Source organism: Carcharhinus amblyrhynchos, unplaced genomic scaffold, assembly GCF_965287045.1.
Source record: "Carcharhinus amblyrhynchos unplaced genomic scaffold, sCarAmb.v2.hapA scaffold_38, whole genome shotgun sequence".
Lineage (NCBI taxonomy): Eukaryota > Metazoa > Chordata > Chondrichthyes > Carcharhiniformes > Carcharhinidae > Carcharhinus > Carcharhinus amblyrhynchos.
In genome coordinates, this window is record NW_027649779.1 from 9,967,855 (window position 1) to 9,983,419 (window position 15,565).

Genomic DNA, 15,565 nt, shown 5'->3' on the forward strand with positions numbered 1-15,565 from the left:
ATATTTCTGCCTATACTCAACTCGCCTCTGACTCTGTGTTACACTGGACTCTGCCTGGATCACATTTCTATCTGAGGTGCTATCTAAGTTTTATTTCCCTGCACTCGGCTCGATTTCGGGTATTCATATATGATGTAGCGGCCCTGTTAATATTATAATTTCTAAGTTATGATCACAATTATCTGTGTCTCTTCTAATCTGACAAGAGGCTGTATCTTAATTCTTACTGCCTCACAACATGTGCCGCCGTATACTAAACTGGAAATACAGCCTTCATGCGTTACACATGGTTCTGCCACAGTTACTATGCTAATAGTTCATTAGTCATGTCTATGTCATGTCTAAGTTATGTCTAAGTTAACCCTGCACAAACAATGTGTTTGATTATTTAAGACTACGCCATATCTCAATTTTATTGCACTTCTCTTTGCTGCATTGTCCGAATCTCAGTGTGTATCAGTCTCGGTCCTGTATCAAAAATTATTACGAATAAAGTCGGCTCTGCCTTAGTTTATATCAGTCAGTGTTCTGTATCAGTCGCTATCACGAACATTCTGGACTCTGTCTCAGATTAAACATACCTCAATCTTGTACCAGTCATTATGACTCATGCACTTGGCTCCATCTCAGCTCATATAAATCTCGTTCCAGTATCATTAATTAGTCGGCAATATCTCAGTTCACGACACAAGCAACTATATCAGTAAAACTGCAGAATACACTGTTTCAGTTTTCTTTTCCTTGACAATGTCATTTTTTTCAAAATGTTTCTTTCATGGGATGTGGGTGTCATTGGAATCTGGCATTTGACCGCCCCCACATGGCACTCGGCACTCACTCATTTCTATTTTGTTGGATCAGGCCCCTATTTATATTAAAATACAGTCTGACTCTGTTAATACTCTGCTAGATCAGAACTCAGTTTACATTGCACCAGACATTCCCTCTGGATATGTAATGTTTGATACTGACCCTGTATATATTTCAGTAGAATGTGTCAGTATTATTCGTCCACTTAAGTAAACCTCTATTTGAATTATGTCTGTATTAATACACCGTTCTTCGAGAAGAAGAGATAATAAGTCGGGATAAAATTATTGCTATCAGGCAGGATCCAGAAACGGGCAGTATTAGGTCGACAGTATTTGGTTGGTGCAGTCTTGGAGGGCCGAAGGGCCTTTTCTTGTGCTGTAATTGTCTTTGATTTTTGTTCTTTGTTGACGGTGTATTCTACACAGGAATTGGTATCCATTTTGAATGCAGTCAGCAGAAGTAGATTTCAGATATCGCTTCTTCTTTTCCAAAGCCCAAAATCTCATCGAGTTTGCAGTTGCAGAAGGATGCAGAAAATTGTGTTCTTCCAGCCAGTTTTATCATTACTGGCTTTGACCAGTGCAATAAAAACTGAGACCATGTCTAATGCAATATATACATGGACACGGTCAATTTCAGAAACAAGAATGCATCTAGTTTGATACAAACCGAGAAATATCTAAATTAATATAAGTAGAGACAACGTCTCGCTTTACATAAAGAGCAAAATTACGTACAACATAAACAGGGACAGCGTCTAACTTAGTATAAACAGATAAAAGATTAAGTTTAATATGAGTAGAGACAGGCAATATAAAATTCTACATGCAATACAAAATGAGTTAGGCTCCAGTGAAACATAAAGAAATACATAGCCTCATAATATAAGTTGACACAGGGTACATTTACTGTAATATAAAGAGACAAATTCAATCCCCATGAAATTTGCAGAGATGGCGACTGCACCATCATAAACTTGCAGGACAGGAGGAACATGGGCTTAGCTGCAGAATGCAAAATTCTGTCTGTATTGTCAAATGAAATACTCCCAAGTCAGGAATAGCATGAATCAGTACAAAGTGAATCTCCCTCTACACTATTCAAATCCAACATTCCTGGAACAGTATCGTGTACAGAAACAGAGTGAACCTTCCTGTACAAACTCAACTCAAACAAAATGAAGGCAGAAAGAGAATGGACTCTATTCGACGTAAACCTTCTCCTGTACTTTTTCTTTAGAGATTCGGGATGCAGATGTTAGGTACAGAGGAAAAATCGGCTACACACTTCAATAAAACACATCCAGGTCGGGTACAACAGAGATTAGATACGGATTAAATTTTGATATTGACAAAGTCATATCAAACATTCAGAAGGCAGCTGCAGTGAGTTGAGATGTAGAGTAAATGTTCCTCCACACTGTCCAGTCAAACACTCCAAGGAAAGGGATCACACCGGCTAAAACTAGGGAAAGGTCCCTTGGTGCTGCCACATCGAATTTTTATCATTAGCTACACCCGAGGTTAGATGCAAAAGAAAATGTAGCAAGCTTTTCAAGATCATGGAATGTTCAAGAGATCTTTTAGAGTACATCTCACTGACGGATTCAAATTAATTTAATTGTATATTTTAGAAGCTTGTAACTCTGGCTGAGAGAATACTAGGGCAGATATTGACTTTATCTGTGGAGTGAAGACGATGAACCATCGTGGAGAAACACGACACAGAACTAGACAGGAGAAAGAAAGAGAAAGAGATGAAACACAAGAGATGTTCTGTGTTTTCTGTGTCATTTTATTTCGGGATCAGAGGGATTATTTCCTAACTTCGAACATAGATATCATCATGATGTTTTTCCTCACACAACTGATGAATAAATAATGTTGAAAAACAGTCATTACTGGAATCCGTTGATTGATTTGCATGGTTGTTTCTATTTCTGTGCTGTGTTGGTGGGGAAATATTTGTTGTGTTTTTGCCAGTCAACAATCTAATTTGAAATTTCTATTTTTGTATTTATTTACATAAATACCTCACTGTTTACAATGAAATGTTCATGACAGCAAAAACAGATAAACCGTCACTTATTGATCAGTTTCAACTCAAAATAGCGATTTATTTTAAGAATTTTAACAGTTGGTTCGAAATGAATAGAATCTTTTGAACATTCATAACACCAGTTGTATTTAATTAAAAGAAAATGATACATTTCATTTCAGAATTAGTTCTGAAAGTTCTGATGTCGCAATTAATGAAGCATCTGTGAACAGACAGGTATTCTTCTGAATGTTAATCTGATTGAGGTTTTAATCTGTTTAAACTAGACAAGTTCAATTAAAATAAAGAGACCTGATGTCTCAATATTCCTGTCACAAATAGTGATTACACTCACACGACAGAAGAATAAAAAATCCAATATGGTTATCACTAAGAGATACAATTAATTTTGCTGCCTCACAGGGAAACGCGTTCGATTCCAACACTGGGTGAATGTGAGTGGTTTTCACATTCGACCCATATCCATGTGAATTCCCTCCGAGTGTTCCAGTTTCCTTACACAGTGCAAGGATATGCAGGTTAGATGGATTGGCTTTGATAAATTGCCCCTTAGCGTCCAATGATGCGCAACGTAGAATCACGGAATCCCTACAGTGCAGAAGGAGGCCATTCTATTCATCAAGTCTGCACCAGCTATCCATCAGAGCATCCTTCACAAGGTGGATTGTCTATGTTAAATTTCCTATTAGTGTCCAGCGATGTGTAGGTTCGGGGGATTAGCCTGTGAATATGTATCGTTGTCGGGATAGGGTGAAGGCTGGGCCCAGATAGGGTGCTCTGCTCGAGAGCTGCTGCAGACTTTTTGGACAGGATGGCCTCCATTCGAACTGTAGGTATTCTATGAGTTCATGCTGCTGTGATCAGGCAGAAGAATGAATATATCCGCAATAATCTCAGAACTTCCAAAAAATTACAACTTTCATTTTGGTGGAACTTGCATTTATAGAACATTTTACCCGACCTCATGCCGTCCCAACGTTCTTACAGCTCACTTTGCTGAATTTAGTCACTGCTATAATGTTCGAAATACAGTAAGTAATGGACGCTTAACTTGCTCTAACAAACCGAGATATGATAAATGACCATCACTTTGCGATTTTATTTGAAAAATGAGGATTTGTGTAGGATATTGGGCATAACAGCTTTGCTCTTTGTAGTTATATCATGAGATTTTGCATCCTGGCATCGATCTTGAATGTGAATCTGCTTCTCTCTCTGCTGATGCCCATTGAGCTGCTAAGTAGCGTTTTTATTGTTTAGATTTCTGGAACCTGCAGCACTTTGCGCTGTTTTTATTGATCCTCTGGATGTGAGCATCACCGACAAAACCAACATTAATTATCCCTGCTGAAAAGGCGGTTGTGAACCACCTTGGTGAAACTTGCCCTCGAGATCATTTTATTGTTTGAATCTCCATAAAAGCTTTGATAAAACTGGGTGCCTTGCTCGGCAAGTTCAGTGGTGGTGAAGGGTCATTTTCCTCACAGTGGAACTGGAGTCTATCTGGGACAGACAGGGTAAAGATAGGAATCTTTGGCTCTCGTGTTATTTCCAAAGAACGGTGTTGTTTGAAGTATAAAAGTAAATTACTGTGTATTCTGGAATTGAAACCAACAGAAAAAAAAATGCTGGAAAATCTCAGCAGGCGTGGTAATATCTGTAAGGAGAGAAAAGAGCTGACGTTTCCAGTCCAGATGACCTTTTGACAAAGCGTTGATGAAGGGTCATTGCACTCGAAAGGTCAGCTGTTCTCTCTCCTTACAGACGCTGCCAGACTTGCTGAGATTTTCCAGAGTTTTCTCTTTACGTTTTTTTACGTGTCTTTGGGAGGAGTGAATTGATTCTGAATCCCTGAGATGAAGGAATTGTAGGTTGATCCAAGGCTGTTGTATGGAAGAAGACCCTATAAATATTGTCCAGGGACCTGTGGGAACCAGGCCAAGCTTTTCTTGAAAGCTTGGGATGAAACTTGTAGCGTTCTCTTGTCCAAAAGAGATTGAAGAACATAATAAATGTATGTCACGTTGCACTGTAGATGGACACTAAATGGTAACTGAGCATGGCCATTCCAACCACCCTGTACATTTTTGGAATGTAGAGGGAAAGCGGTAAACCTGGGGGAAACCCACGCACACACTGGGTGATTTTTCAAACACCATACAGTTACACAAGGCCGAAATGGAACCTGTGTCCGTAACAGTGTGAAGTTCCAGTGCTAACCACTGTGTAAATAATTCTTGCTAACTTGAAAAACGATATGAGTAACATATTCAGCATTTACTTGCACATTCTATGTCTCAGTCAATGCCTAAATGTAATGATTTGCCCGGGGCGCCCTTGAATGTGATGTACAGCTAACCATTCCGCTGCCAGTGCAATGCATCTTTCAAATGACTCACTGAACTTCTCTCCTATCTTTCTCTGCCTCAGACTGCACCTAAATCAGATAAATTTTATTCTCTCCCTCAGTCTCCATTAAATCACTTACACGGGTTCCCAGGAAACGGATCTGGCTACTCTTTGAAAAAAAATTTGATTTATTTTTGGTTACGACACCTTTTGACTAAAAAGATGAAGCACAAAAGTCTCATCAGTGGAAAATTCAGTGTCGGAACCAAACCAGTTCATCCGCTTAAACCCCTCTCCTCGACTTCTGTTACACAGCACCGAACACACTTAAACTTCCTATTTTAAAACACCTCGGTGGGAGAGAAATGTTGCTTTAATTTTTCCTCTTTTCTCTCAGTGATAATCTTCAGTCCATTTTCCCTTCAATTAATCTATTTAAACCCCCTAATATGATCATTTTCTTGATTCCTTAAAATGGGAATGGAAGTGAATGTAATGCTGAGACCGGCAGCAATCTGTACGGTTGTTCTTGATGCTTTCAGAGTGAGTTCACCCTCACAGGCAGGAAGACTGTTCACGGTGATAACATCAAACTGGCCCCGGTTGTTTCATTCTCAGGTAACACAACTTCCTGTTTCTCTGCTGCCGGTTCCAAACCGCACATCTCACTTCTGAGCAGAAAATAAATCCAGAGACCACAATCTGGTGAGAACATCTGTCAGTGCGGCTTATATCTGCCCACAGAGTCAGGGCAGAGTCAGACAGGTCACATTGCGGTGACATTTACAAATGAGCCTGGTGTGATCTGTTCAGTGTTTCCTTTCCCGGACATTATCGGAATGGTCAGTGGATCAGTCACTGAACTCCCCCGGATTCCGTGAAGGGAGGGAATGATAGCTGTTATCTTTCCTTGTTTGATCATTTTCTGTCCATCTGTTCTTTATTTTTGTTCCTCAGCTTTTATCTGGCAGCACCCTGTTCTTCTTTCTCCCAAATCTCCCGTTGTCTCTCTCCATTTCCTTGTCAATCATTTGAACACTTTAATTCGAGTTCAAAATCGTGAAGTTGTGAGTGGAGTAATTACAGAGAGAATATCTCTACTCGAAGGACGGTCGGTAACCAATGGGAAAAGACGTATTTTATTGAACAGGGCGACAGAATTTTAATTGTTCACCTTGACACAACAGTTGTCATGAAATGGAATAAAGAGCTTGAAAGGCTGATGGAATCAGATTTCACAGTAACTTTGGAAAATTAATGAGATACATCCTTCATAGAGTTAAAATTTGAAGGATTTTACGAGAATAGGTCCATTTTAATGGCCTTTAAGTATCATTGCCCAAGCATCGATTCTGTACCCCTCCCCCCACCCCCCCCCCCCCACCCCCCCCACCCCCGCACCCCCGGCCTTCATTGAGCCTGAATAAAATGCAACATTTATACAGCTTTCATCTTGTGCTACTCTTACCTTGTGACAGCACTTAAGAACATAAGAACATAAGAAATAGGAGCAGGAGTAGGCCATCTGGCCCTTCGAGCCTGCCCCGCCATTCAATAAGATCATGGCTGATCTGTCGTGGCTCAGTTCCACTTTCCCGCCCTCTCCCCATAACCCTTAATCCCCTCTCTTATCAAAAACCCATCAACCCGCTTCTTAAAAATATTTAGCGAGGCAGCCTCCACCACTTCAACGGGCAGAGAATTCCAGAGATTCACCACCCTTTGAGTGAAGAAGTTCCTCCTCAACTCCGTTCTGAACTGCCCCCCCTTTATCTTGAGGCTGTGCCCCCTAGTCCTACTGTCTTTTTTGAGCGGGAAGAGTCTTTCCACCTCTATCCTATCCATCCCATTCATCATCTTATACGTCTCAATGAGATCTCCCCTCATTCTTCTAAACTCTAACGAGTACAAGCCTAGTTTATTCAGCCTCTCCTCATAGCTCAACCCCCTCAACTCCGGTATCAGCCTAGTAAACCTCCTCTGCACTCCCTCCAAGGCCAAAATATCCTTGCGCAGGTGCGGCGCCCAAAACTGCACACAGTACTCCAGCTGCGGCCTCACCAATGCCCTATACAGCTGCAGCAAGACCTCCCTACTTTTATATTCAATCCCCCTCGCTACTTGTGTTTGTGTGTGTTTGTGTGTGCGTGGGGGAGGAGTGCTGGGGGGTGGGGAGGGTGGGGGCGGGGAGGTGGACTGTTCCGAAATTCAATTATTCAATTCTACATACAAGCCGTCACTTTGAACAAATTGGCAATGGATCGAACTTGTTTAGGAAAAGCACAACAATCCTTAACATTTACTGCACTGTTCTTTTTGCCTCCGATGATGTTTTTATATTTAGTTTTTTCAGTCTTCACGTGTCCTAATGTTGTCTGTAACTGCAGGACTATTTGTAAGAATGAGAGGGACCAGATTATTCAAAATTATTCACCATTATTGCCTCAGATAACAGGAAAATATGGAGTCTCCCATGACTGACTGCCCCCCTCCCCACCTTGGGAATAACAGCTCTTAGTCAGGTGGAGTCAGTCACTCCTGCGGTTGCCATAGGGTTTCCAATCCGTGTTTGCCACACAAATCCCTGCGTCACTCGTCATGACAACGACACCCGGGCTCAGGCCCAAGAAATAATTGCTTTTTTATATCAGGTCCCAGTCTGCCTCCGGGCCCAGCTGTCTCTGTTAGTGATACACTGAAGCTCGTCATTCAAATTATAATGTTCTAATTCCCTCTGATTTTTTTTGGAAAGCGTTAACCAATCAGTTGTGAATTAGAACCTGTACCTGATTTCCTTCATTGGACACCTGTCGATTATTATTGAACAAATTACTTTTTCCAGAATTATCAAACGCACAAGAAATGTTTATTTAAATATGATATCATGCTCTGTCTCTTTAACTCTAGAGATCCCATACATTGCTTTACATGACTCTCTTGGTCAGTTTATGTCATAATTGTGCAAGAATATCTGTCTATATTAGATTCGATTCTGTCTCTGTTGTTACTGCAGAATTTTTAATCATTTATAGGATGTGGGGAGCACTGATACCTGTTGTCCTTCTCTAATTGCCCCTGAGAAAGTTGTGATGAGCTGCTATCTTGAATCGCTGCAGTCCATGTTCACCAGGCAACATCACTGTTTATATCACATAAGGTCTGGCCACCCTATGATACACCTGATCCTGATTCATCGTATTACCAAGATTGTACAACCTATACACAGTAGAAAATATTTGGGATAGTTACCATGGAATTGATGAAGATAACGGTTAAATAAAAATATTGAACCTTCTCAGGAGAGCAGCAGATGTTTCAATCCTTAGCATTAATAGGAATAAGAAGTCTGAGAATTAGAGGTATAATTATGTCCTGTCGGCTATATAGCCAGGGTCATTTTCACCATCATTTTCACAAATCAGCACGCAATTGAGTCCTATATCAGGAACTTCAGTGAGGCATTGAGAAGATCAATTTTCATAATCTCCTCGTCAGTCAAGATGCGATTTATTCATTTTCCAACAGATCCCTAAAGACATATAAGTCAACGCCGGGAACAAAATAGTGAGGCTGAAATCATTTTGTATGCAAGAGCACACAACCGAATGGTTGTCAATAAATACTTACAACTTAAATGACCTTCAGTTGAAGCACATGAACTGTTTGGTGTTTTCATGCATTCATGGAAGGCAGAGACGGGCTGAAGGTTATCACTGGGAAAACTGAAGGGGAATTGCTAAAAGAGATCATTTCTCCAAAGGGGGTTATTAGAAAATACAATATATAAAATAAACAAGCACACAAATGTCTATGATATTCCTTGGACATAGAACCGTAGAATTCCTACAGTTCAGAAGAAAGGCCATCTGGCCCACCGAGTCTGCGTCCTACCCCAGGTCCTCCCCTCTGCCCTATCCCCGTTCGCCCCACACATTTACCACGGCTAATCCACATACTCTTCAGGGAAAATAACGGGCAATTTTGCGTGGCCAATCCAACTAATGCTATCTGTTGTAATATAAACGAGGTATGGGTTTTGTGCAGTAATACAGAGATAGAGCCGAATGCACCAGGTATCGATACAGCAACTGTACTAATAAGAATACAGACTGGGCCCAGTTCAGTCATTACTCAGAGAGTGTATACAGTATATTACTAACCAGCGTGGTGTTTTCTCATCTAAATAGAGACATGACATATTTAGTTTTGACAAAGACAAGGTCTATTCTAATATAAGCAGGGTCAATGTGCGCTGTAATTTAAACTGAGACTGGTTCCAGCGTATCAGTGCTAACAGAAAGTAGAGACATGGTCTAGTGTGATATAAACAGAGATGTGACCCAGTGGAATAAAAAGTGAGGCAATGCAGAATAAAGCAATAATTGAGAAAGGATAATGTGTAAAACGAGCAGAGGTATGGTTTGGCACACTGATAAAGGAGAGAGCAGCTGGCGCAATAGAACTGTCTCCCAGTGTAATTTTGTCTGATTCTGGTCATTGAATAATATAAACTGAGGCAAAGCCGATGCAGTAATTTCAAACCAAACCTTTAGATTGATATAAACTTTGACGGGGCAATTGCAGAAATAAATAAATCATGAAACAGAATAATAATTAGAGACAGAATATTATTCGGTATAAACAGGGAGGTGGACTAGTGCAGCAGTGATTGAGATATTGTCAATGTTTCTTTATATGTGGCAGGTTTCAGCAATGTAATAACTGAGACGGAGCCTCGTGGAATGCAAACAGTAACATATCCTGGTACATTATCAGGAGAGAGATGGTCCAGTGAAGTAACAACGGAGATATAGAGTTTCATGCCATTAGACGAGGATTAATTCCGTGCTGTCATAACTGCCAGAGTGAACGGTGTAATGTCAAATGAGGCTTGGTGCAGTATAGCAACAACTGGGATTTTGTTGAGTACAAAATCAGCTCAGAATTATTATCATATAATCAGAAAAATGATTTCGTGTCAGAGAAACTGGGTCACGTTTAGGATGGACAAAGACTGAGTCTATTACAGAAATAACTCAGATGATCATCTGTATCGTGTCGTGCCAAAAAGCACAGTTTCACTGCCATCTCCTGGACTATCTTTGCTATTGCAGGTGTTGTGAAATGCTGATTTCAGTTGCTGTTTCTTATTCTTTGATGGGCTGGATACCCAGCTGGTAAGGCCAACATATAATGGCAATCACTAATACACTGAATTTACTGGTTTTCTAGACCCTCATAGAAGGTACATAATCGCCAAACACGTGTGCGCCTGGAGTCAATTCTGGGCCAAACTGGTGAATGATGGAAGGTTTCCTTTTCTGCAGGGCATTAGATAATCCGATATATTTCTTGTCATGGCCGCAATTACAGAAACGAACTTTAAATTCAAAATTGTAATTGCATTTTAAAGCCTTTTGTAAGTGGATTTGAATATATATAGAGAGAGAAATTTGCCTAGCCTCGGAATTACTCTCTCAGAAATATTACCACTATGACACTGTCTCCCTTTCAACATTGACAAAGTACTTACAGCAGAGAAGAAGGCATTTTGAAGCTTCATGTATGTGTTGGCCCTTTAAAGAGGCAATTCATCCAATAACACTCTGTACCCCACAGTCTAGCATTTTGTTCATTTTCAGACCATATGCAATTCCATTTTGAAACCATTAATTGGCGCTGCCTGCACCACACTCTCAAACAGCACATTCCAGATCTGGATCACTCACTGTCTGACAATGTTTTTCGTGATGTCTCCATGTTTCTTCCACCAATTTACTTCAACCCGCGCCCTCATTGTCAAGATCCTTCTGCCATTGAACAAGACTGTGGGGCAGCACCGTATCACATGACTTTTGAACGCCCATTTAGAGAAATATCCTCACAAACAATCTCTGTTACACAGCATAAAATTCAAACAAGTTAATTGATCTGGATTTGACCTGAACAAATACACTCGGGCTGAATGGGTCAAGAAACATATAAGTGGGATGATTCCTGCAGTGATGAAGAGAGTGAAGATATGAATGTTAAATGTGCTGACACACAAAGATAGATCGGAAATTTTGGCATTAGCGAGGGCATTGGACATATCTCGAATATTGTGCACACTACTTGTCTCCTTTTCTTCAGAAAGATGTTAATGCGTTAGAAAAAGTTCAGAGGAGTTTCATTGAACTATTGCCAGATATGAGCGGGTTATCCTATGAGGAAAGGATGGTGATGTCAGGTTTGTGCCCACAAGAATTCAGAAGAGTAAGAGGCAAATTGACTGAAACCTTCAAAACTCTAAGAGGTGCTAACAGTGTGGATGTTGAGAGGAAGTTTCCTCTTGTCCAGTGTTGTGCCTGTATTGGATGTGTCTCTGAGTGCAGATATCTCGGGTCTTGGTTCTGCGTCTGTTTCCAATGCTGTACTGTCCACGTGAGGGCGCTCTCTGATCACTAACCGAACATCATGGCCTCCTTTTGCATAAAGTGACAATTTGCCGATATGAAAATGGGCGGAGAATAAAAATCCCACCGAATCACATTGCACCTTCCCGGTTCTTTGATTCAACCTTTAACTTCAATACATTTATTTGACACGAAATGCCCTCATTCTGGACTGAATAACTTTGAAATAGACAGCATTGAATTGCAAGCATGACTAACCGACAAAAGAAAGCGAATCACTGGGAAATACACATCCCATGGTACTTATTTTGAAATTGACCACAGTCAGCTTTCAAACAAAAGCAAATAACTTTCAAGGGATATTGATCATCACTGAATTGAAAACATAACTGACCAACAGAACGAATAACATCTCCGGGTAATACAGATCACAATTTTCAGATTGGCTGTCGTCAGCTTTTACACAAAGTCAACTACATTTCACTGGAGGGGAATCAAGAACTGTCTGTTGTTCACACTTGAGCTTTTTTCACTATGGGTGTGAAACATTCAGGCGCATAAAATCCGGCCCTTCACAAGAAAGTCCAGTAGATCCGAACTGAGCATCGATTCCCTCATCTGTCTGAGTGGCTTTTCCTGTTTCTTAATGATGAAAAGCCATTAAAAAGATTCTTCTGTGAAATGTCCGCCATTTCCACTAGTTCACTTACAGTATCACTTGTATCTGTCTTTTTGAGCACACAGTACTATCAGATATTTCAGATGGTGATTAACCATATGAGTCTGCACCTAGAAACCCATTAAATTCTGTTGGAGACTGAACAGGATGGGAATAAGTGCTCGGTGTCAAAATCGAACTTTCCTGTCAGTGCGTCAAAAAGGAGTTTATTATTTTCCAGCAGACATTTGAGAGTGATATCAGAGCAATGAAAACATGCCTTTAACATCGAGGTTCGGATAATGTTGAACAACAAACTGAAATCAAGGAATGCTCCAAAGCAGACATCAGAAAGCTAAAATTTGACTAAATGTTCCTGCGCGGTTTCAAACCGGGGACTTTTCGCGTGTTAGGCGAACGTGATAACCACTACACTACAGAAACAGCTTGAAATACACAACCGCAAATCTGCTTGTCTGCAATGTTCAACTGCGCTGTGTTGCTGCAGGTTCCGATGGTTAGACTGAGAGCCCACGTCACTGAATTCAGGAAGATAACTGTTACTTTCAATCTGATTGTACAACTTATCCCCAACATCAAAACTGAAAAGTGTCAGTGTCGAAAATATCGAAAGGAGCAATGATTTCTGCTAATTCATTAATGCGTCATTTCCATCTTCCTTCGAATAATCTCAATCCATTATACTCAGTAATAAAAGCAAATTACTGCGGATGCTGGAATCGGAAACGAAAAGGGAAAATTCTGGCAAGTCTCACAAAGACTGGCAGCAACTATAAGGAGTGAAAGGGGCTGACATTTCGAGTCCAGATGACATCTTGTCAATGCTCATTGCACAATTATACTCTGTATATGTTTCAATATTTAGTTTCAGAGCACTCTGGGGGAATTCCCCTCCTGCACATGCGCCCAGGCAGTTACCTTTTAATCTTTTAATATGTTGAATCTTGATGACTATTATTCACATCCTCACCCGTCAGACTTTCGGTTCCTTCTCCATTCGGGAACATTTTTTTTATTGCGTCTGTTTTTCAATCACACCCGCGCGGTGCTCTCTGGGAAAATACTACAGCACATGCGCAGTTCCGCCACATGCCTCTTTATAAAAATATGAATATTATTTAATTTTAATTCCGCTCCGGGCGGGATTTCCGGGTGGGAATTTCTCTCACTTTCTACATTTCTGAACTGTCGCTTTTTCCTCGACGGGGGGAGGGGCTGATGGTGACGTCACGGCAATATGGCGGCTGGCCCCGCCTCTCTACATGACCCGGATGTTCCGCCAACGAGCAGCGGCCGGGCAGGAGTGGGCAAGAAGTGATACTGGGAGGAGCAGCGTCCGGTCGAGTTACTGCGGCCTCTGGTGGTCAGGAAGAGAAATAGCAGCAGCTCAGTCTCTGCCCAAAGGCTTCCCCAGTTCAGCTGCTCAGAGACACCGGGAACCTCTTCAACTGGAAAGTTCAGCTTCTCACATTCACCCCCTGTGTTCAGTCATTGTTTAATAGGCAGCCTCTGTAGTGAAATCAGAAACAACTTGTTCACATTAAAGGGGTTGGGAATCTGGACCATTCTGCTTAAAAGGCTCTGCTTGCCTTGAAATTTCAATTGAAATGTTCAATATGAGAATTTATAGATACAAGTCATATTGTATGTGGAACGCTCATGATGCCACAATAAGATCAGTACAGACATCTCATAGGGTTGTGTGAGTGGAGAAGATATCAGAGATGGAGTGGTTAAATATAGAGCTACAGAGTTTGAAACTCAGTTTTGGGAAAAGAAAAATGACAGTACAAAGAGCAAAGAACATTACAGCCCAGGAACATGCCCTTCGGCCCTTCAAACATTCCATGAACATCTCCTTTAAACCTTGCCCCTCACACCCTAAAGCATGCCTCCATCGGCCGGGGCATTTTGTTGCTGAACATTATCTGAATCTCGATGTTACACCCATAGTACCTTCGCTCTGGCCTCGGCCTCAAATGCTTTGTGTCAAATAAGAAATGATAAATTGTTTGATGCATTGCCAGGAAAGAAACTTCCTATTTTGACACCTGCACATTTCAGCAAGCCATCCAGTCTACAAGACAATTTAATAGGTTTAGGTACAGACTAACATAGTTCATCAACATCTGAAACGTGCTAGGGTGAGGGAAGTCTGTATGATTTCAGTTTGGTGCTGAATATTATCAGAAGCTCGCTGTTACAGTCATATTATCTTTGCACTGACCTCAGCTTCAAAAGCTTTCTCCAAAATCATACATGCTGAATTTTATGAAAAAATTGATAAAGTAGTGTAAATTCTCGAAGACATGTTGAATTTTGTCCAAAATGTATTTGAGGTTAGCATTTATTTAATATCCTAATCTTATTAAATGATTTTTCAACCGAAAAAAAACCTTAAAATAGTCGGTTGCTGTTCATTAGCAATTTCCTAACATTACTTTCCCCAGAGAAGATGAAAATATGCTTGCCAGCATTTGTCTGAATAAGTACGAAGCTATTACATACTTTTTTCATCGAAAGTAACAAGGAATTTGTGAACACCTTTTAAAACTTTGCACTGAGTCAACCAGGAATCTTTTGATCCGTAGTCAGACGCGTTATCCATTGCGCCACTGGCCCACATGTGACTGTGGGATAGTTGTTACATATTAGCTCGACGTATCGAAAGTTTCAGGCAGAAACTGTCAAAATGTTTGCGATTACTTGTGAGGAAAATGTCCATTATTGAGATTGTCTTTATTCATTTCCTATCATCCCGAATTGCCCTTGAATTGAGTAACAGCAGTTGAGCGGGCTGGCAAATTCTCCTCTCGATGAGGACTTGGTGATAAATTTAAATGAAAAACCCTTCAGCCAATCGGTGATCTGTATTTGCAAATTAAAACAAGGTTTCACCAAAATTTGAACTCGGATCGCTAGATGCGGAGTCCAGAGTGCTCACCATTACACCACGGATCCCAACACGAGGGACCAACCTGAAAATCGTGGATCAATACTTGTGCCAATTTGAACAGCAGGGAGAAATATCAGTCCCGTTGTACAATTATTCATATTTATATTTCCCTTGCTGGTTCCTCCTGTAAAAATGAGTAGGCTACTTTCCACTGCATTAAATTTCACTGTAACTGACCACATTCAAACACCAATGTTTGCATCGAACTCACATAAACCTTACTGCAGTAAATCCACTGAACAACATCAGCTTATAACAGCTCTGCTTTCATCACACTGGAAGCCAATGTGAAAAATATAAACAATTTCAAATCTT

General features: G+C 40.7%; 1 non-coding gene and 1 gene segment (V, D, J or C); both read right to left on the bottom strand.

Annotated features, from left to right (window-relative positions):
• Nucleotides 1-14,902, bottom strand: part of LOC145362568 (Ig heavy chain C region, secreted form-like) — a 29,818-nt gene extending 14,916 nt beyond the window's left edge. Inside the window, 1 exon segment of the C gene segment in view lies at nucleotides 14,803-14,902. Within this exon segment, the coding sequence occupies nucleotides 14,803-14,902 (100 nt within the window).
• Nucleotides 12,645-12,717, bottom strand: trnav-aac (transfer RNA valine (anticodon AAC)). The gene has a single exon. It is a non-coding gene; the product is annotated as a tRNA-Val (tRNA).
• Nucleotides 14,903-15,565: the final 663 nt, after the last annotated feature.